General features: G+C 36.0%; 1 protein-coding gene across 5 annotated transcripts in view; it reads left to right on the top strand.

The window, feature by feature from the left end:
- MACROD2 (mono-ADP ribosylhydrolase 2) overlaps positions 1 to 24,131 on the top strand; it is a 1,913,210-nt gene that overhangs the window by 1,126,435 nt on the left and 762,644 nt on the right. For all 5 annotated transcript variants that reach the window (XM_054696174.1, XM_054696171.1, XM_037494392.2 and 2 more), the window contains exon 6: positions 9,544 to 9,665. In XM_054696174.1, the coding sequence (XP_054552149.1) occupies positions 9,544 to 9,665 (122 nt within the window). The remainder of the gene's footprint in view (positions 1 to 9,543; positions 9,666 to 24,131) is intronic.

Here is a 24,131-nt window from a genome sequence, read left to right as displayed (position 1 = left end):
ATATTGTCAATCTGGACCTCCACCTCCCTTCACCCTTGCTATTGAAGCATTAGAAATGCCATGTATTTGACTCACTTCCTTCTAAGATGTGTTCTCTTTGGATTCATTCTAAAATGATGTAAAATGTTAGAATTTTGCAGATAATTTAGCTTCCCACAGTCTCTCTGAGACCCTTCTCTGTTGGGAATAACACTATTGTAATACAGATTCCCCTGTGGAATCTAAAGATTCTATAAATGGCTTACCACAGGATATCCCTTTTATACGAATTTCAATCTGTATTATTAAAAATAGAGATGTGTGTGTGTGTGCATGTACACACAGACACACACAAGGGTCCAGTTGAAATAAGACCTCAGCCCATCAACAGGATTCACCTTAAATAGATATCTGGCAGAAGAGGTAGAGCTGATAAAAAAATAGAGTCGAGCTTTGCCCTTTTTTTTTTTTTGTTTACATAGAAGGTAACATGTTGACAGAAATTGCTCAAATAATATTTCCTGTCTTAAACCTCACAATTTAAGCATAAAAACCTCACAACACTGAAGTCAGTGAAGCAGGAAATACATTGTAAGCACATGATATCCAAAATATAGCAACATTATCACATTCTTGTGTAAAAATGGGAACAAGTCTCAAACTGAGCTGGGTGTATTCATTCAAACTCTGACAGTGCATTATTTGCCTTTTTGAGCTGCAAAATGTGAATGCTGTTTAGCTACTGTGTATTTAATCCTAGGCATAGCCCTCTTATTTAGGAAGCCATAGCACCAAGGAGGCTAAGAGAGGTAAAGTAAAAGACCTTTGTAACTAACAAGGAAAAGGGAAAAAACAAACAAACAAACAAACAAAAAACAAAAACAGGATCAACTCACAGACTCAAAGGAAAATGGACTAGTTTATTCAAAACTCATGCAGGGCCTCCCCGGTGGCGCAGCGGTTGAGCGTTGGGTTGCGAAGCTGCCCGAGGCCTCTGCGGCGCCGGTTCGATCCCCGGCTGCTCCCCTACCACCGGAGGCGGGTCCCACATGGCGCGCAGACCTCTCCTGCCGCCCGCTGCTCCCCTCAGCAGTGTCCTTTGGTCCTTCTGCCTGCTCTGCTCCCCGCTCTGGCTCTGGTGAATTCTCTCACCCTCCCGCGCTTCTGACTGTACCCAGTGCATGTATAAACAAAACAAACAAACAAATAAATAAATAAATAAAACATGCCTCTATTAAAAAAAAAAAAAAAAGTTTAAAAAAAAAAAAAGAAATTATAAAAAAAAACAAAACTCATGCAAAGAATTTGATGACTGTAGTCCTTCTGGACATGGGAAGAAATCCATCATGCAGCTGGAGAAATCTATGAGAGTATAATTCAAACTCAGAAACTCTTCTTCAGGGCTGTAGCTGAAGTACATTCTAACTGTATTTGCTACAGATTGCAAAGGAACCTCTTATGGACAATTGATTGTTTCTTGAAATATAATAAAGACAAGTTTCAAAAATGTATATATGAAAACATTGACCTATATGGATAGGAAAAGCAGCATTTACTTTGTAATGCTATCAGGTTGTAATTCAATTTCCTGTTAACTGAACTTCAAATATTCTGTTTCAGTTCATAGATTGGCAGTGCTTATCATGTAAATTGGCCAATAAGATTTACAAATAGCACCTTTAGTGATTGGTTTTGTGGTTTTACCTTCGGAAAAGAAAATCAGTTTAATTCCATGCATTGGTTTTCTCCTTAAAATTCATGCAATTTGAATATGATTGACAGGGCACACGGCATCATTATGCAGTCTGTTAGATGGACCGATTATGCTTATGAATACAAGAGTGGAGTGAATGAAAGCAATGTGTAATTGATTCTACACTTGGTCTGACTGTTCATTAACAGTTTGAATGTAGCACAGTTGCTTCTCAAATGGAAAACGATGAGAGAAACCTATGTGCGTGCTCTCATTTGTTTTAAAATTCATTATGCTAATATTTTTTCGCAGAGTGTTTTTGCTGCATTTGTTTTGCCAAGGATAAGTCTGATTGAATCTTTGTAAGTAATTCTACTGCTTTCAATATTTATTTGGCATTCCAATCACACATTTTTCAATTTACACTTTTGTAAATGAAAGCGGACTTTTCCCCACACCCCCTCCAAAGAAAACCTTCTATGCTACCCACCTTTTCTATATAGTTCAGACTAATTTCCCAGGATAAATCAAGGTGGGGGAGCTCGAGGTGATGGTTATTGCTTCAAAACAAAAGAGTTGATTTATAGGCTGATTGATTTCAGAAATAGATGAGCAAAAACAGGTTTCATTTGTCTTGCCACACTTTAGTCTGATAAGGCACAAAAGGGTCTGCCATTCTCATTTTCGATACCTCTTCAGGGGGCTGCATTTGAAATGTTGATTAAATGTACAAATTGCATTCCTGTTTTCTTGACTTTCCTGACTTGAGTGAGAAAGGGTTTCAAGTGTACAAAGGCTGCTTTTCTTTTCTTGAACTAGAGCTGAACATTTTAGGGAAACAACATTACTATTAGGGCTCGCGGGAAAGAAGATGCTGGTGTAACTGCCATGCCTGCCCTTTCCTTTGCCTACAAGTTCAAGTTCCTCACAGTCTTTTTTTTTTTTTTTTTTAAAGATTTATTTATTTATTTTATACAAGAACCAGGGTACAGGCCAGATGTGCGGAAGGGTGAGAGGATTCACCGAGACAGAGAGGGGAACAGAATAGGCAGACTGACGAAATACACTGCCGAGGGGAGCAGCGGGCAAGACAGGAGAGGTCTGCCGTGCCATGTTGGACCGTTGCCGGCCTGTGGGCTGGAACCAAACAGCCACTGCAGGCTGCGAACAGCTTCACAGCACGGCACTCAACCGCCTGCGCCACCAGGGGAGGCCCATTCCTGACAGTCTTTAAGACGGAAAAAAACAACGAAACTAGCACCAGGGCAGGCAGTTATGTCTAGAAGCTACATTTTCACTATGATCTCCAAATTAGGTGTATGTACAATTAATAAAATATTAATCTTGTCTCCCAATCTTTCTATACCTCTGATTTTTATTAAATGGAAATTGACTTAATAATAGATCTGAGAGCTCCATATCAGAAATAGACTTAATCACATCAGCTTTTTCTCTAGCTTCTTATCTATCACAAAACTTTATTACTGATAAACACGTTTACCAAAATAAAGTTCCATGGGTCTGGGAAGTCCTGCATTGGGGTAGTTTTAATATGTGCACAGTATTCTTTGCTACTGTCATCAAGAAATGGAGTTTATGTGTCTCCATTTAAAATGGGCAGGATTTTGTGACATTTGCAACCAATAGGTTATAATGATAGTGGCACTTTGTGACTCCCAGGCCTGGTGATAAAGGGGACCCAATTTCCACATCTGGTACCTTGCTCCTAGAACACTGAGCTTTCATGTGAGCCATCTGATTGCTCTGAGTTGCTCTGCTATGAGGAAACCCAAACTAACCCACATGGAAAGTCCCTGAGACTTCCTGAAGAGGGAAAGATGTCTCTCTAGCCCTTAGCTGTTCCAGCCACACGCTGGTGCATAGTTAGCACCAGCTAACTACAACCATGTAAGAAACCCTTATACCAGAACTTGCAGAATTTCCAAAACAGAGAAACCATAGAAATAATAAAATAGTTGCTGTTGTCTATAGTCACCATGTTTGGGGGTCATTTCTTACACAGCAGTAACTTAACAAAATGTGCATGTGTACAAAATATGAGACTAAAGTAATGTGATTTGTGACAAACAAAATTTAAATAGACAAATGTATGTCATTTCCTTCAATAGGTAGTAACCTTGGGAAAAGTGTAGTCATAATCATATTTTCTTTGTCACATTATGTCTCCCAACACTGTTCTGTAACTGTGGGCATATTATTCTGTCTCTCTCATTCCCTTAACCCTTAACCCAGCACTCTGTGTCCATTATCAGTCTCAGTCTTTATATTAAAATTATAACAAAACTAGATAGATTCGAGCCAGATGGGGTAAAAATGCAATTTTTTCCATCCTTTAAATCCTAATTTTTATCTGAAAATAATTGTTATACAGAGGTTATTGAGAGCAAAATAAAAGGAAGCTATGCCTAGTGGAGTCATTCTGTTAAATCCCTTGGAGTGATACCTTTTAAAATTTAACAGTATTTTCATATTTATAGTGAAACTGAAACAGAAGCAGCAGGGCTCACACTACCGCGGCGCATAAATGTATTTAAAGGCCGCAGGTGTGCAGTCTACCCGGCCTAACTCTGGTGTCATCCGCCTGGCTCAGGGAAGAGCATCTGGCCCTGGGGTGCTCCAGTATACCGCCAGCGAACCTGCCCAGATCTCACCTTGGGTGGGTCTGGATGGGCAGGCCTGGGTTTTCCTTTTGCTATGGCACGGAATCCAAAATGGGCCAGTCTGATTGGAGCTTGACCCACACCAATCAGATCGCCGGAACTATAAATAACCAATCAGGCTTGAAAGGCAGGGTTATAAACGGAGACTCCAGGTGGCTGGAATTACTGAACCTTCCCAAATTCACCTGGACAAACTTTGCAGACAGACTCGTGAGGAAGACTTGTCCAGACTTCCGAGGAAGAACCTCCTGGACCTTGGTAGACTTAGGAGACTTTCACATTTGATTTCTGTTTCAAACCAAAGCCTAACTGCTGCTCCTGCCTCTGGCCCGGCCTCCAACATCCCTTGCTGGCCTGGGCATGCATTTCTAAAAGGCTGTTAGCGCTCAGAGGGCCGTAACACTAGTGCCTCTACTCCAGCACCGCTACCATGGAAAACTGCTGCATCTTCTGATCCCCCAGCCCTCCTCCTGGTGCTGCTGCCTCTGGTACTGCCCGGTCTGGTGTCTGGCACCGGCAGCCTGGCCTTTAAGTAGGTGTCGCTGGCTGCTCTGAGTAGCTCTGGCTGCCACTGCGAGTTGAATCTTATGCTGAAGGTTTCCGACCCACATGGAAATGGTGGTACCATCTTGAACAAGCCACCTTTCTTTGGACTGCTGGACACTGCGGACACTACCTGGGTGAGACAGCCAGTCATTTTGTGGCCTTAGAAACTGTTCCCCCATTCGCACCCCATCCCCTGTTTATTAATAAACCCAGTTATTGTTGAACCCTGAGCCTGAGTAGTGTCTTGAAACTGTGAGCACTGGGTAGAACTCACAGTGACCTATCCACAACCTTGGCATTGTTTAAGTTTACTTTGTTTCAAAATCGCTTTTGAAAGGCACATTAATATTCTTTACTATATAGCAGATGGGTTCCAGGAAAATATTTAATATAACTTAGATTGCTTATTTTGATGCTTTATTTAATTTTTGATAATGCATTCATATAAAATAACCATCAAAAAATATAACAACTGTGAAAGTCTTATTTTCTATATATGTCTAATCTTTGTATTTTCCATCATTTCCCTAGTAGTTAATCACTGTTTTAGTTGCTTCTTAATTCTTCCAGAGATGTTATTTGCAGGTACTGGCTAAAAAACATGTTTCTATACTTTTGGGGTACTGTTATCACTCTACTGTTTAGAGTAGTATCACTCTAAACACACTTTTCTGCATCTTTTTTTCTTTTGTTTTTTTAACTTAGTAATGTATCTCAGACATCTGTCCATGTCCATATATGAAGATCTTCATTGTCCTTTTTACGGAAGTATATTTCATTGTATAAATATACTATTTTTTTTACTAGTTTCCTTTTGATGGATATTTAGGTTGTTTCCAAGCATTTTGTTTATAGGATGCAATCCTGGAGGTAGTGTATTATTCTACCTTTGTAATTATGACAGATATAGTTAGAACTCTACGTGGCTGGTACCAATTTAGGCCTCATTTATAAGCATGTTTGAGAAATGTGAATTGTGACTCATGCTCATTATCTGGACAAGAGTAAATTAGACTACTAAGGATCAGTTGATTAATTTTTGTAGAAGAGGACCTGCTTTTGAAAGGGACAAAGATTGTTAGAAACCATCTTAACTCAATTCCTTTTTTAAATTTTGAGTCAGAAGCCCACTGGAGAGTGACTTCCCCAAGGTCACATACCTGGATAGGTTATATCTGGGACTTGTGACTTACCAGATATTGGGACTCATTGTCCTAAGAGCAGCAGTGGCAGCAGTCTCTGCTGCTGCTGTTGTTTGTAATTGCCATTTTGTAAGTCTCTAAATTCATCAAGCATCAAAGTAATTCTTTTATTTATATTTTTATGCAACTATTGATAGATTCACAAATTCATATACAAGATAAAGTATTGTTCATGGACTGAATGCATATAACTCAATATATATGTCACTCCAAAGATGCTATTTTTTTAATAAATTGTAAATTAATACAAAGCCTCATTAAAGTTATAAAAGCTGTTTTTCTCTAACTTATTCTTAATCAATGGGTTTTGAAATTATTATTGTGAAAGAATGATCTATAATATGTTGATGTTGAAAAAGTTTCCTATACTCACATAACTACTTAGCCATGTTTCAGGTCTCCTTTTAGTCCAGACATCATTCAGTACTCAATCTGTCTCCATTACAAGGTTAAGTATTAATGATGCTACAAAAGAGACCACAGAGATGATAGAAGCTGTTGATTTGTTTTACAGATAGAGAAACAAAGGCAGAAGCCAATGAAAGGGTGGCTTCCTCTTGGGCACTTGTGTGTCTGGGCTGGAATGGAATGGAAAGGAAGACCTGATAACTGAATTTTATTACAGAAATGTAGGAACTCCTTGGTGTGAAAGTGTACTTCTAAGTACTATGAACAATTAAAATGATAAAGGCAATTTCCTTTCAAGCTCCCTTCACACTTATTCATTTCAGTTTTGTGGATGTGAGAGGTCATCATGTTGGTTGATAAAAATTCTTGATATTGGATGCTGTTAATTTACTTTTTTAATTTTTTTCTTTATGCATGCAAGAACTGGGATGTAGGTCAGAGGTGGGGGCGGTGAGAGTATTCACCAGAGAGAGAATGGGAAGCAGAACTAGCAGATCTACTGAAATACACTGCTAAGGGGAGCAGTGGGCAAGACAGGAGAGGTCTGCTGTGCCATGTGTGTTGCTCCCTGGCCTGCTGGAGATCGAACTTGTGTTGCAGTGGCTGGTGATAGCTTAATAGTGCTGTCTTTAACCCCTGCACCACCAAGATGGCCCTGAATACTGGTAATTTAATAGAGAGAATAAAATACAAAGATCAGTATTTGGGTGTTGAGGAAGCTCATTTATTAGTGGATTGTAAACTGTAAACCCTCTGTTTGTTCTTGTAGATGTATCTTTTATGACCCCAAATACAAGGTACTTATTCTTGATTTTCAACATTTGCCATTCATAAGATTGTATCCTGTGACACCTTTTCTTATTGTTGGATGTACAGTGTCTAGCTATGGGGCCGGTAGAATAAACAACAAACACAGACTTCACCTTCAATAATGGCATTAATGGTATCAAAATTGCTCCAAAACAATATTTTCTAAAAGTTACTTTATGGAAACTTATTCCCATGAAGAATTCTGCAAGACAAGGATTCCAATAGCCAAATATATTTTGGGATCAGAGCACTGCATATCCCTTCCAGGAGATTGAACATTCATTGCAGCATACTACATGTCCAGAAAAATCTTTGCACTAAAGTAACTGATTTGAATTAATTGCACTCTGTGATCCCCAAATTTCATTACCTTTAGATTCATATCTTATGAACCCACTTTGAGAAATGCTACCCTATAGAATTCTGTGTTTTTACTCTATAACTTTTCTTTCATTTGTATTCATTAGGTGATTTATTATTTTTATATATATTTTACATCATTCTTCATTTTTGTACAATGTACGCTTTCTCTCAGATGTAGTCCTGGTGAAATGCTGCCCTATAGAATTCTGTTTTTACTTTATAACTTTTCTTTCATTTGTAGGCGATTTAAAATAGCATAGCTGGACCCAAACGAGGAATCACCAAAAAGAAGATAGGGAAAACCAGGCACAATCTTCCTTCTTCAAACATTTAAAACAAACAAATGTAATAAATTCCCATAAAAGTTCACTACATACAGTGCAGATCTGCATTGCCTCAATATATGCAACACGATACTATTATTACAAAATTATACATATCTATATTTACATGCATTCTAAATAGAAGTTAATCTCCTTATATCCTCTCCTATATTATAGCAGTTTTTACTTTAAAAATCAAGTTTACCTGTAATAATATCTGCATAAACGCACTGATAATATTTTCTGCCTATTTTGATCACAAGATATCTTTAATATTATCTGACAAGGGTTTAAATGTTTCACAGTTAAAAGTTGAAACCAATATTTTGGGGATTTTCTCAAACATCAGATAATATTCTTGACATTTATCAGGCAGTCAACAAAGATTTTTCTCTTAGTGTCTTACTTCATGCTATTGAGATTTATAGACCCTCAGATGAAAATTATAGCTATTTCATAGCCTCATTTTTGTAATGTATTTTTATTCTTATTCTTTCATCATTGTTCTTTAAATTAAGTGGTACTATTTAAAGCCTGTAATTTCATTTTGTTATAATATTTTGATAATATGAGACTGACTTTGTCTTTCTGATCAAAGTTGACTGGTTTTTGTTACTTATAGCAATGAAATAGGCATATAATTCACATAACAAAAAACATTGGGACGCAGAAGTTATAAGGCATTTTCAAGCAATTTTGATTAAAATTTGCATTCTTTCTTGAAATTATGACTTTAAAATAGTCAATCAGATAAAGGACAGTTATTTTTTCAATATTTCCCTAAATTTAAAAGGTTTTGCGTGAATGCATATTAAAAATATCACAATGATTGGTTTTATATACAAAAAATCAAAAATTTTGTCTTCAAACATAAAAAGAGGTTGGAAAGTAAAAATTGTTATTTGAAAGTTTTAATATAATAAAAAGTTGGAATCAGGTAATTATTTTGGACTGTGCTCCCTCCCTCTCATACCTCATGTATGTGAGAATTAGTGGACTATACATTAAAATTGCTAAGAATGATTTAAATTTATTTTTGTTAGGGTTTTTACAAATTCTCTTGACATATTTTTCATAAATGTGTCCATTATTAGGTATAATACTTGAAACTATTGTCTTATTTACAAGTAAAGTGATGTATAGCATTGCTTCATTGGTCCCATGTCAACTCAGAATATTCATTTTGTAGGTGATTATTTCTCACTTTATTTCCCACCAAGGATTTGTCTTTTGCCAGACTGCCATATATTCACATCTTACCTTATAATCTTTCTCACTTGAATCTGGTCAATACCAGTAGAATAATTAACTGATAGGGGATCCTTTTTCACTATTATCACCTTCCTAAGAAATTGCCTACTTTATGAGACGGTGTTATTCCAAAATATTTTACCAGAGAATCATTTTCATCATCAGTATTTCTTTGCTTACTTGTCTCCAGGCTCTAATATAAATACCTAAAATAAATAAAGCTCCAATTATGTGAAAAGTGAAAAATACCTTACTTATCCTATTTTCTTTTCCTTTTGCATTCACAGATGTCATCCATACCGTAGGGCCAATAGCCAGAGGCCATATAAATGGTTCCCACAAGGAAGACCTTGCGAATTGCTATAAATCATCTCTGAAGCTGGTTAAGGAAAATAATATCCGATCAGTTGTAAGTACTTTCATGTTCCTTATTTCTTATTAGTTTTCAGCCTTTTAAGGCTCTTAGTAAATGATACAGACTCTTGGTTATCATGATTCCATTATTTTGTATGCCATAACTATGTGCGTCATTGTTCATATTATTTATGGTATTAAGTTATAGGATTCCAGAATTGGAAGCATCTTATCTCTTTTTCCATTTTGTCATTCTATTTTGAAGAAAGTAAAGATGAGGTCGGTGGCCAACAGATTTAAAGAAGGAAAATAGCTAATGGCTTAAGTTTATTTTATTGTATATTTAATTACATATTAGCAATATGTTTATGCATGTTTAAAGCTCAGTTTAATTTCTGTCTGCTTGCATGAGTATGCATGCATAGCTTCAGAAATCACTCATTTGCAGAAGTTTCTCTGTGTATATGTTTTAAATTGAAAGTTGTTATTCTTTTAGATTTATTTTGTGCTTTCTAAATTCATACTTTGCAGTTGGGTATACCACATCCCTTCTAAGTTTTGTCAATTTAGAAAGAAATAGTTCAGAAAATGTGTATCTAATCTATTTCCTTACTAGTAGGCTGAGATGAAAGGAAGTCTCCTCTAGCTAGATTTGTAGATATTTATTCACCTGCTTTTCTTTAGCTATGTGTCCTACATTATTACAGCTCAATTACACCAGGAAAATAAAACTATGAGAAAAATGAGAGTGTAAATACCCAATAGTAAGTTAATTTGTGCAGAATCCCTTGGGTCTTTCCTCAGAGATTATAACCTTGCTGAAATTGTGGGGCAGGAAGATAGTTAAACACTTGACTTCTTAGCTGGATGAATGGAAAATTGGTGCTTGGGAATTAAAAAAAGTTGGTGGTTATATTATTTGCATGAAGAAGCATTGAAAATCACACGTTTAGATAACTCTGAATGGTCACTGTACTTTTCATGCATAATTATAATTATGAAGTGCCTTTTTCAAGGTACATTGGTGAGTTTGCTTAAAATAAGAAAACATTTGCAAGTCAATTATTCAGGCTTTTAAATCTTTGCATACTTATTAACAGAGCTGGGGATTTTATTTCACTCTGATTTTTAAAAATTCTCTCTTTTCAAAGTAATCAATAAAGTAAGACCCTTTCTGTCTTAGTGGAGAAAGCTGAAGTTCAAACAAGATGAACCAAAGCAAACCTCTAAACCAGCTGGCTAATTTTGTTCTCTAGTGGAAAAATCAAAACAGGTGTGCACATTCAGGGAATAATTAAAAGTTTGTCAATGTGGCTTATTGATTTAAAAGGCAAGGGGCTGAAGTGCTTGGAAAAAATGGATATGTATAGAAGTTCTCCACTTGGAAAGTATAGAGCTTGAGATTTGAAAAGAATTTGCTAATGAATTCCTGACATCGGTAATGATTTTTTAAGCCAATAAAAATTAAGAAGAGGCTCGTCCCTTAGAAACAGTGTTAAAAACAGCACCCATAATTTTTATAGGAAAAAGAAACATCCATAATTAATATAGTCTTAAAATAATCATATCTGTTGCCATACTACTTGCAACCATTTGCTAAAAATGGAAGAATTATGGACTAATTTATATTAATTTTTATCAGATACCCTGCAGATGGACTGAAGCAATATTCTAGTTAACCTGATGGTGATGTTGAAGGGTTAATTACATGTTACTTGGATAAAATTAGCAGATGATGCTAACGTTCATTCCAATATTAGTAAATATAAATGGAGATGGAAAATCTCAGCATAATGTTGAGCCAAATTAATTACCATTTGCTTGTGTGGTAACTAGAGTCATATCAAATGTCTTGTCTCTTATTCTTATAAAAACAACTTTTCAATCTCTCTCTCACTCTCTCTCCCCCTTCCCCCCTCCCCCCTCCTCTCACCCTCTTCCCCTCCCTCACCTCCCTGCTCCTTACCTCTTTTCTTAGTTTCCTTTCTAGAACAAGTAAGCACTGCTTTATTTTGTATAGAATATCTTGACCTTAACCAACATTAAAAGATTAATAAGGCTAATTTAATTTTTTCAAATTCTCATTATTTGGAGGAAATGGAAAATTCTTAGAGACATGAATATGCCCGGCTATCTTTTTTACAGTATAGGCTTTGTATTTTAAAAACTTATCACCATAAATGAGGAGAGATGGTTGATATAAAGAACCATGGAGGAAAAAAAAACTTAATTTAAACTTATTTCTGTACTTATCAAAGAAAATTTCTCCAACTCATTGTAGTGCCAGAAATGCATAGGTCAGTTTCTACATCAATTTGGGAGATGGATAAAGGAGAGTGGATTTTTCCAGCTTTTAATGATCTTTCCACAACATCTCAGTGACGCAACCAGGTGCAGGGCAGGCAGGGAGCACTCCCAGACCCCAGTTAATCTTTACACTTTGGGCTATCTCTGTTGACATCTCCTGGTCTCTTCCTCTCCCAGCCATCACTCACTGCCCTCTGCTGCACCCTGTCTTCTGTGTGATGCTGCCCTTATATCCCTGACCTCCTAAGCTCAGGTATGCACACTCATGCATGTCCACACCATATACCAGGTGTCCACCATCAGGCAAGTGTGCCCTGAGCCAGCCTCCCACACATCTTCTGCATTCAAGGCTGCAGGTGATAGCCACAGAAGCCAGCAGGGTAAAATCTTGAGCATCTTCATTTACCCTACACTCATTTACCAGAGCGGCTTGGTGTTTGCTCTACCAGTTACCACTGGTTGCCATGGAAAAGTTATGTCAATATTTTGTAGCCTCAGTTTCCACATATAGTCAGTAAATTTACTATTCATCTCAGATCTGTCTAAATTCTGAGACTTTATTGGGGATCATCTGAAAAAATGAATATAAGGTAACTGGAAAAAAAGTAATTTTCTATAAAATTGTTTGGCATTATCATTACAAGTACAGAGATTTTCATATGTTTATCACTTGGAAAGTTTTAGAGATTGGGATACATCCTGCTTTGATATCCTGAAAACTAGGACTCTAGACATTTATTTCATCATTTCATGATTCTTTAAGTCAGAAATTATTACAAAGTATTCAGTCAGCATATTATTTTTATTTAGGCAATAAAATCATTGTTAATGGTAGTATCTACTAATATCATCTTAATTGCACTTATTAATAACATGATTATTAATATTACCAACTCATGTCTACACAGAGCATACCACAGTGTTATTGTTCAGTAGGTGCATTGCATTGAGTTAAATTGAGCTAATCTTGTCACCATATATAATTGCCTTAAATTTGTTGTCTAATTTTTAACTTTTCAAAAAATACTCTCATATAACTATGGTTTCTTGACTATGTATTTTTTAACAACAATGCTACAAAAATAAATGAGAAAATGATTATATGGAACAGCAGATTGTAAAGTGATATGGTAAATACTATATTGGAATTACATTACTGTAGCAGTCCAAATCAGCCAGACAAAATCTCAGTGGCCTAATTTCAGAGATCCTGGTTTTTCGACATTGTGTCATTTCATAGTTGTACTGTCTGTAACGAATGACCTCACCAGTCAAAGAAAAAACAGGAACTTGTAAAAGCATGCATAAACTATTTAGTGTTTTAGCTTGGAAGTCACATATATCATTCTTATTCCCATTTTACTGGCCATAGCTGTTCATATATCCCTGCCTAAATATAAGAGGGTTTGGAAAATGTCCATGAATAAATGAAATATTTGAGGAGCACCATTTTTCTTTCAAAGATAAACCAAAGATTTTAGGATTAAAGGAGAGAGGTCCAAGACATTTGCTTTGCTCTAATTTCTTCAAAGGAATAGATTATCCAAATTTTTGTTAGAGATAAAAAAATGATCATTTATTTATATTCAATACATATTAATAAGACCTAGCGTGTAACAAGACACTTTTAGATAGCATGTAAAACTTGGTTATGATTATTTTCCAATAATCTGTCATCCAGACAAATAGACACACTCCTCATGTCTGTTGTATAATTTGAAATCACAACTTCCCTTTAAAATGAAAATACTCCTGAGGTTAGGAGATAATTAATTTCCTAGTTCCTTAATATGTAGAAATTTAACAAATTACTTTTCACTTTGGCAGTATACAAATGTATTTAGAGGATGATAGAAGTACTAAACATCTCAACCTGGGGAGAAGAACTGAAAGGAAACTGAAAGGAGGTTGAAAGAAACAGAAAGCAAAGTGAGATGCAAATACAATTTACTCTTCTCTCAGTTTTGCAAAAAAGGGGGTAATTTTAAGCAGAGGACAGGCAAAATTTATAGTCACACATAACTATCTACAAGTAAGGCAGTTATATGGTTGGTGAATGTACTGTGGATAAAATTTTTCACTGTGAAAAATAAAATTAATATTCCTTTCATTAATTTAGTAGATAAAATTTCCATGCATTTCTCTCCTATAGTCATTCTTTTTAGAGACATTTTTACTCAACATATACCCACATGCTTGTTTTAGGTTGTAAATGAAAAAAGTAAGTTAATCAACAAATATAATGACTCATTTTACAGTATCATTTTTCTTCTATGAATTCTTAATTTGCACAGGTTTATTAATACAGACCAAGAAATGCCTTAATTTAGGATTGTAATCATTATTCTAGTTCCCATTTTTTTTCATGACGAGTTATAGAAATGAAAAATTGGATCCATCTTTCATGCTATCTAGGCATAGTTCTTGTAGAACCTTATTCCTTCCACTTACTTCAAATATAATTCAGTTATTTTCCCCCAACCATAAGTTTCCTGTGGACAAAATTCAGATATGTACAAGTTGACAACCTTGAGAATGTTGATTTTAACACAGGTAAAAAATGAAAGACACCATGCAGGGGACAATAAGAAATGGAATGAACCAGAAATGGAATAGGGGAAAAAAAAATGAATGAAAAATCAAGGAAGATACAGACTTTTTTCAGTAAAACCTGGGGAAAGATAAAGATAGATATGAGAAAAATAGAACCAGGTGTAAGAACCACAATATTCTAACACATGTGACTAGAGAATAAAAGAGTAAGGCTGGGGAAATCAAGTAGCTAAATTATTTTGATTTAGGGAGAATGCTTTGCCTAGAGAAAATTAGAAGGGTACTGTGGACCTGGAGATCTACACACAAACTAATTTTGCTTGCTTATGAATTACTTTTAACTAAACTTACAAAAGATAATTGTTACTGGGGAAACTTCAGAGGTGAAACCAGAGTTGAAGGCAGGGAGGAAAATATCCTATTAAATAATGGCTGGTAAATAGGAATTAATGATATTATACTCATTATCACCAGATACTGATATATACAGGATGGCATAGGACTATCTTATATTGCTGCTTTTATTTATTTATTTTTTGGTTTAAGTGAGCATATAAATATTTAATAGGAATTTATATAAACGTCTATATTTTGACCTTTATCACTCTCTCTTTTACAATATCTTAAATTCAAGTTTTTAAACCTAATACCACCATTCTAAAAGTATCACAGTGATATCTTCCCTCGGTGTCAGCTGAAAAGCATAGATTTATATATGTCACTGCCATTAGGTACTTGAGGAAACTCCTTTTTACTGACAAAATATAGGTTGACATTCCTTGCATCAGAACATATAATAAGAAAATAGACGTTTTCATTTAAATGATTGTAAGGTTAATATAAAACAACTTTTACATAGGTTAAAATATTTTTTCCATGAGATATAACTAATAATTGATATGTGAATTTTTAGTATTTTGTGATTATGTGCAGACTAGAAGTTTGGTATTTGTTTAAATGGTGTGTACCACTGAGATTTCCACGTGTGTTTTGTTAGATGATTTATTGAATTAAAAAAAAAATGGAGATCTTCACTGGCAGAAAATGCCCAGTGTCCACAGAGATCCCTCAAAGTGAAATAATGTTCCCTCCATGACTCATAGATTTTGAGCAGTAATAATTTGCACTGGAGGAGATGATGGACCTACAACTTCAGTGCTACCTCTAGGCACTGTAGCAATGAGCAATTTTGAAATTCTATTTTTAATTGTTTCACTGCAGTGTAGGTTTTCATTTTAAGGCGTAGTCAAGTGAATCTTATTTTCTTATACAAGTTCCCTTCTGAGGAGGTTGCCATGGCAATGAGTTCTCAGCCTGAAATTCTTAAAAGCTGGTTTTATTTCATTATCTGAGTTTCCATTACAGGCCACATCAATCAATGCAGTCCTTTTTTCAAGAAGACTTTCACAGCCTTAAAAAGCTGACCCTTTAATTTGTTACCTCTGCTACCCTGCCTAACTTGCTATCACCATTTCCCAGCCAGCTCTTCATCTCAAAGTACCCTCTTCTACAGACAGTTTGATCTTTTCTCATTTCTTTTTAGGCAATCACTAGACTTGGTTTTCAGCTATCTCATTTGTAAAGGATGATGCTAAGTTTCTGTGTCTTTCCTAGCTGGTATTCTAACAGCTGTGTAACTAATGATACTATTAATAAGTAACGAGAAGAAAAACATTTTTGCATTTGTGCTTCACTTTACACTTTACAACATTGTGTTCCTATACATCATCTCATTTGTTATTCAAATTCTCTAGCCAACTGCCTATGTTTCTTTGATTTACCAAAGTGGGGTGGAAGCTAAATCAAGACTTATCTTTCGTCTTTATTCATTACAGTCACTCTTCATAAGATCTCCTCACTGGGCATAGGGCTGCAAAATCTGACTGTAATAATACTCTCATCAGGCTATGATTACTGGGAATGAGAAGTGACCAAAGTAGGCAGCAGAAATGAGGAAGAGGGAGAGCAAGAAATATCAGTGAATTCACAGCTTATGCCTTGGAAATTTAGCGTTTTATACCTAAGCCTGTATTTTCATATATGACGCGATCTGTATCATCTGGTGACCACATCAGAGAGATGATTTGAGGTAAATGAGGCCATCAGTAATTTTGCCATGAGGTGTTATAACACAAATAACTTATTTTTTAAGCCCCAACTTTGTGTGAGGCATTGTGTTTTAGTATTTTATCGCAAAACAATACTGAGTTAGACATGATGTTTTTTTCTACTTTATAAATATGGAATATAACCCAGAAGGGCAATTAGTAAATTGCCCAAAAATCTTACTTCTAACAAAAAGATGGGGGTGAGACTTAACGAAGTCACAATTCAGTTTTGTTGTTCATTTCTCTTTCCTGCTTCTATTATTTCCTTTTTCCATTTTTTTTTTTTTTTTTTTTTTTTTTGTAAACTAGCATTTCTCAATAGTACTGTCTTGTAGGAACATTTTATGAGAGTAGTTTCGGGTCATCACAACAACTGGGGCTTGCCACTAGCATTTTTTAGGGTCAGGGATGCTGTCACAGGTGGGCTGGCCTAGCCTATTGAGAAACTGTCCCTCATCCCACAAAATGTTTTATGCTGGACAGTCATACAAGTCAAAGATTATTTATAAACAAAAGGATACATAAAAGCTAAGTCTTTCTGCTTTATACTGAACACCATGAACATGAGGAGGGCTTATGCTTATTTTGCTCAGATTTTTGCTGAGACTGCCTGAGAAAATCAGTTGTTGGCCATGCCACTGTACCATTTAGCAATCCATCACAACTCTCTGAGTCTGCATTTGTAGGTGTCCTTTTCATGGTGATTCTATATGGGGAAGCAATTATCTAACTAAATTATTATGTGGTGTATAATTGATTATGTGTTGTTCTAGGCATTATATAGTCATGCCTGAATTTGTATATGTGAAGAACATAAATTTACTTTAAATCACTTCTCTTTTACACCCTTTTCCTGTTACACTGGTGGCACTATATTGATTTTTAAAGATTGATTTGTTGCCTTGATTTGGTTCCCCTGGAAGCAGATCCTGAGACATGAATCTGTGTAGGAGTACTTAATTTGTAGCTAGGACAGGACACACTGGTCTGAGAAGTGAGGCTTTAAGAAGGGGAAGAAGGGATGTCAACGGTCACTTTAGTAAGCATCTTCCCACTGTGGGCTAAACTGAAGTTCAGTCCTGCTGTGGAACTCTGCAAGACCATGTAGAACATTCCTAGGAGCTAGCCCACTTAAAGGGTGAAGAAGAAGGCTGGACTATTTGTCTTCTACTTCCACCTGTAACTAGTTGAGAACCTCTCCTTGAGCATAAGCCCTCAGCATTTAGTCTGCCCTCTTCTTCAGTAAATGGGCAGGTCCCTGCACTCCAACGTGAGTGTGTGTGGAACAATTCTCAGGAACCCAGTAGGATGTCCAAAATTCAATGTAGTTCTGACACTGTTTACTAGGAGATACCATCAGATTCTATAGATAAAGGTCTTATCCTCCCAAGTCTTTCCCCTCAAAAGTCAATCACAAGTTGCACAGACTGGCTAGATTTTGGGCATGTCAAAGACCTCTTTAACTGCTATTAATTTGCTAGAGCATCTTACCGAAATCAGTAAAGCTGTTTAACCACTAAATTATCAATTTATCATATGGAGAATGTTCAGGATCAATCACATGGAAGATATCTGTAAGGGCAAGGTATGGGGAAAAGGTGTGGAAGCTTTTGAACATAGTTCTCTGGGTTTTAAGGTGGTTTCATTGGGCATCAACAATTGTGCTCAATCTCCAGCCCTGCCTCCTATCTCCAGAAGTGTGAGGGTAGGACTAGATGTTCTAATCCTCTAATCCACTGACAACCTCCCAAAAGGACACACCTTTTTTCAATCTCAAACATTCAGAAATTCCTATGGTTGGGGAGCTGTGAGTCAGGGATGGTAGAGAAGACCAAATATATATGAAAAATGGATTTTGATCCCCTGGAAGAACAAATATCTATTTTTTTTATAAACCACAATATCACATTCAGGCTGAGAGAAAGCCTTCAGGCAAAGTCACATCAAGGGTGTTTGCTACCAGATGTTATAGTTGGGCAGCTAGCAGGGTCATGATTTCTGAACAGATATGGGTATGGCATGGACACCTTCTGTTTTATGTAGATGGGTGAATTTTATGATATATAGATGCCTTTTTGGCACAGTCAAAGCTTTACAAAGTATTTGTAAAGGAAATGTTGGGAATGATTGAGTTGGAAACTGTTGACTTAAAGTTTCTGATAGGACAAAATTGTTTACAAAATTGTCAAATGTGCCTGATCTCGTTTGATAGTACAAAATTGTATTTAATAAGCTCAACATGAATTGTCCAAAGATTATTCTTGACCTCAGGCATCCAAGTGCTCTGTGATACAGCTATCTCAAGGATATTAATTAATGTGACTAGTGTTATATACTGTTGAATGAATGGAATGATGAAAATAAATGTAATGTTTGGTTGGTGGTTAAATGCAATAGTTGGTGTTGTGTCACTGGTTCATTTTCTTAACATCTTATAGTATTAAATTTTGATTTGTTGTGCAAAATACAGAGAAGTTATCCAAGATTGATTGTATATAAAGATGTTTATCAATAAGAACATATAATGCAAGGGATGAACAACTTGATTAGGAGTTTACCTTTGATTTTTTTTTCCAATATGAGAATTCTTTCAAATTTTTGTATTTTTAATATTTTAGGAAGTGCATTCTTTTATATTTTCTTCAAAAACCTTACAATATGGCTATGCTCATACTGTAAAAGTGCATAAACATTTTTCTTCATCTTATTTACAGCTCGAAAGAATTATATTTAGTTACTTGTGCATGTTGCAGATGTAAATCTAGCAAAAATACCAAGGATCCTATATTTAAAATTAAAGTATAAAGCATTTTAATTTGGCTGAATTTGTTAATTTCATTTTTATTCTTTTATGAGAATAATGATCATTCCCAGGAAAATCATTACTGGTTTCTACAACAGTGTCTTTCAGAGGAAATACTGGCCCAGCACATTGTCAAAGAATGTCTATTACAGTGAAATTTGTATAGAAGCAGTAAACAGATTTGCAATGCAAGCTTTCATCCTGAGTGTTTTATTTTTCCCTGACCTGAGCAGCAGTTATTAGAGTAGTGTATCATGAGGAAATAGTCCATTCAAAACATGGACCACAGATTCCCAAGCCTGCCATTAGATTTGAACAACAGGGCAATTTTGGCATATATCTAGGGGGTTAATAGTCTAGAGCAAAGGCAATAGCTTTAAACGGAGCACTTTTTCTTGCAAATGTTCAGATATGTTTTTTTTTTTTTTTAGAAGAGCAATTTCAATATATAGAATTCAAGCTATTCTTAAGCTGTTGAACTGAAAGAATAAAAGAAGAAAACAAATAAAACCAATAACATTTTAAAAATAAAGACAAGTGTTTTAGTATCAAGAAAGCTCTCTAGACTTGTTTATGTAGAATTCAATAGAATTGCAAAGAGTGTATATTTTTCCTTTTTAATGGGAAATGTTACTGATACCCAAGCTACATCTCGAGTATCTTTCTTTTGGAAATACACACAATAATAAAATCGGTAAAAAGTAAAATACTTTTTCAAATGTATCTTGTTTCAAATGTATCTCGGGGAACACAGATAATGCAATTGTAATGGTCTTAAATATGACAGGAAACTAACTACTACTAGATTTGAGCTTCTATGAGCCAAATAACCTTAGTGCAATCTCTCCATCGCTTTTGAGTCCATTGTTCATGAAATGTCTTTGCTGAAAGTATACTAGCAGATCAGCTATCCCAGAGGATATACAACAGAAAAACTTTACCAACCAAATCAAGGTCCTGATCTACATAGTTGCTTCAATCAAGGGGGAAGAAACTAAGGGGCAGTGGGTGTAGGTTAACACATTTGGGATTAGTGACAAAGAGTGAAATGACCACTACCTGACTGCTAGTCCCCATGCCCTCTCTCTCCACTGCCTCAGCCTTCTTGCTGCTGGTATGAATATGAGGATAGGAGTTGGGGTTTGGAGAAAGCAGTATGGCAGTGTGTACCTGGGGCCAACATAAACTTACTGTAACAGAAAGACACAGGGCAAGAGCAACTTGACAATTGCTCATCAACTAGGTAGTGTACAGCAACTAGGTAGTATACAGATAAACAGGGTTTATCTGTATTTCTAAGCAAGAGCAGATATAGGGGCAAATTGGACTGTAATGGATATCACAGTTGAGCAGTATCTTTAGACTTATCATTGCTATCATCCTAAGATAAGTATGAGACAAGGATGTACACTTTCACCAATATCATTTAACATAGTATTGGGAGACCTAGCCAGATCAATTAGCAAGAGAATAAAAAAAAATGAATCTAAATTAGAAAAAAAAAGAAAAATATCACTTTTTACATATGACATGATAATATACATGGAAAGCCCTAAAGATTCCACTGAAAAACTATTATAAGCAATAAATCATTATAGTGAAGTGGCAGGGTATATTATCAAGATACAAAAATCTGTTGACTTTTTACATAAAAACAATTAACTAGAAGAGATAGAAATCAAGAAAATGATTCTTACACGCATATCAAAATAATGAAGTAACTATGAATAATTTTAATAAAACTGGTCAAAAACCTATTCAATGAAAACCATAAGACAGTGTTAAAATAAATAGAAGGAATAAAAAGAATAAAGAGATATCCCCTTCTCGTGTATTGGAAGTATAAACATTGTTAAAAAGACCATAATACCCAAAGCTACATACACATTAAGTGCTATCCCTATCAAAGTTTCAATGACACTTTTCAAAAAAATAGAACAAACATTACTAAATTTTATATGGAACCACAAAAGACCCTAATAAACAAAACAATTCTGAGAAAAATGAAGATTTGAGTAATCATATTCCCTGACTACAAACCATTCTACAAAGAGAGGGTAATAAAAAATGCAATATTGGGATAAAAATTGATACACAGATCAATGGAATAGAAATGAGAGACTGGGTGAAAAATAACACACATATGACAGTTAATTTTAAAAAAGGAGTCAAGAACTTACATCGAGAAAATAAAGTACCTTCAACAAATAGTATTGGAGATATTAACTGCATGCAAACAAATGAAACTAGGCTACTATCTCACTCCAAAATTAAATCAAAATAGATTAAAAAACTGGATTTAAGAGCTGAAGCCATAAATAAATATAAAAAATGCCTACAAGAAAAACTTAAGCAATATACTCCATGACATTGGCCTCAGAGATGTCTTTGGAAAATTGACAACAATGGTAAAGAAAACAAAGTCCACAATTTAAAAAAGGGAAGAGGACAATATCAAACTGAAAATGTTTCTGTAGAGTGAAAGAAACTATCATTTAAGTGCAAAGACCCTCTACTAAATGGTAAAAATATTAGCAAGTCATATAGCTGATAAAGGGCTACTATCCAAGATCTACAAAGAACTTATATAACTCAATGAGGAAAAAAAAAACAATAAAAAATGGGCAGAAGAGCTAAATAGACACTTTTCCAATGAAGGCATGCAGATGGACAATAGACACATGAATAAGGGTTCATTTCACTTATCAGTAAGAAAATGCAATTCAAAACCAAAATGAGATACCACCTCACATGTGTGTGAGGGACATATCAAAAAGACTAGAAAAAAAATTATCAGGGATGTGGGAAAAAAGAACCTGCATATATTGTTGGTGGAAATGGAGACTTGTCTAGCCTCTGTAGTAAAGAGTATAAAGCTTTCTCAAGATATTAAAAATAATCTATCATATGTTATAACACCACCATTCCTCCAGCTAAAGAACACAAAAACACTTATTTGAAGGGATATACACTCCTGCGTTCATTGTAGTGCTATTTATACTAGCAAAGTTACAGAAACAACTTTGGTGGTCAATGTTAGGTGGCCAGTGACAGATGGATAAATAGAGATGTGATAGATGCACATACACACACACACACACACACAAAATTAGGTACTACACAGCCCCCCCCCCCCAAAAAAAGATAAAATCTTGCTATTTGTAACAACATGGATGGCACAGGAGGTGAGCATGCTAAGTGAAAATGTCAGAAAAAGAAACACACCAATGATTTCACTCAAATATGAAATATAAAAAAAAAAAAGGAAATGACAAAAATTAACCCAGTACAAACCCTAGCAATGTGAATGCAGAATGAAGTCTCTTTAAGGGTGAAGGGGAAGAAGATAAGGGAAGAGGCACATTGATCTATAGTGAAGGATTGTTGGTGCTTTGATATTGGGCATGGCGTGGTAATGATGTCGTTTTGGGAAGTGTTGTTCAAAGAGTGGGGTCTTTGATTTACTGTGGGAAGGGTTTCACCAGAGCTTCCCTTTCACTGGCACTAGCGAGTTCCCAAGGCAATTTTCTCCATGACACAGAGACTTCAGTTATATCCAAAAGGGTGGGTTTATTATAAAAGGGAGAGAAGAATAAAGGACACTTGCATAGGCACAAGCAGGCAGAAAGGGCTGCCCCAAAAGGGACAGGTTTGCTGAGAGAAAGGTCTGCATGGTTGCAGGAGGGCAGCCTTGAGGAGAGCTGCCTCTGCTGAGGGAGGTCAATGAAGAGAAGCCCTGGCATGGTACAGGTCACGGGCAGGCAGGAATGTTGCCTCCCTGTAGAGGGAGAGAGAGTTGGTGAGAAGAGCACCTGCATAGGCACAGGTGGATAGAAGGACTGCTGCCCCATGCCAGGGCAGAGACTGCGCTGATACAGTCTTCTCTTTGGGAGGGGCTCACTCCTTCATGGAGTGGCTTGTTTGTTGTTGATTTTGAATAAGTAGAATTTGAAAGGGGCCAGATTTCTACAATGACCCTCAATCTCCATATCTTCACCTTCAGGTCTGAAGTCCTGACACTCCCTAAAGCAGTCTGATACCTGCTTGGGTCTTGTGCTTTGTGATACAGACATTAGCACCTAAGGACCTTAGTTCCTATAGCTGGATTAATGGGTGTTAATCCCTTCTACCTCTGCCTCCAGCTCTTGGCATTGTGTGAGCCAGGTTTCTGATTCTGTGGCACCTCCTTTCCGTTTTTTCTGTCCTCATCCTCCATCATTCCCCACTCCCTCCCATCCCCCATATACAAGGCTCAAAATCTTTTGGGAGTTGAAAGGAGGCTATCCATTTTCTGTAGCTGCTTCCTGCTGGAGTAAGATGGAGCCCTGGCCCTACCTAATGGGCCTGGGATTATGGTTTCCATAACACTAGTCCCTGAGATTACTAATATGGTTGATTGTGGAAGGAGGCATACAGAGACAAAGGATAGGGCCTCTTCTGTGGGTCAGCTGTTTATCTTGGAGGAGGAATTTAAGCTTGAAGAGCTCCCCCTAGGTTAGAGGAAATTGATTATGAGATTGCATATGGTAAGATTTAAAGAGGAGAGCAGGAAATATAGCAGTGGCTAAGGATCCTCAGTAACAGTAATATACATATGAAGAGGTATGAGCCTGTATTTCTAAAACATTTACAATGTTGTTGTAATCCAACATTGCCTCAATAAGAAATTTAAAAAATATTAAAGAAATGGAAGTCCATTTAAAAAGTAATAATAAAATAAACATTTTCAAGTGCTCCAAAATTTTAGAAA

The sequence above is a fragment of the Talpa occidentalis genome, unplaced genomic scaffold (assembly GCF_014898055.3).
Source record: "Talpa occidentalis isolate TD23 unplaced genomic scaffold, MPIMG_talOcc4v2.1 talOcc4.10, whole genome shotgun sequence".
NCBI lineage: Eukaryota > Metazoa > Chordata > Mammalia > Eulipotyphla > Talpidae > Talpa > Talpa occidentalis.
The sequence above is the reverse complement of the archived record's forward strand: the minus strand, read 5'-3'. Positions and strand labels throughout refer to the sequence as shown.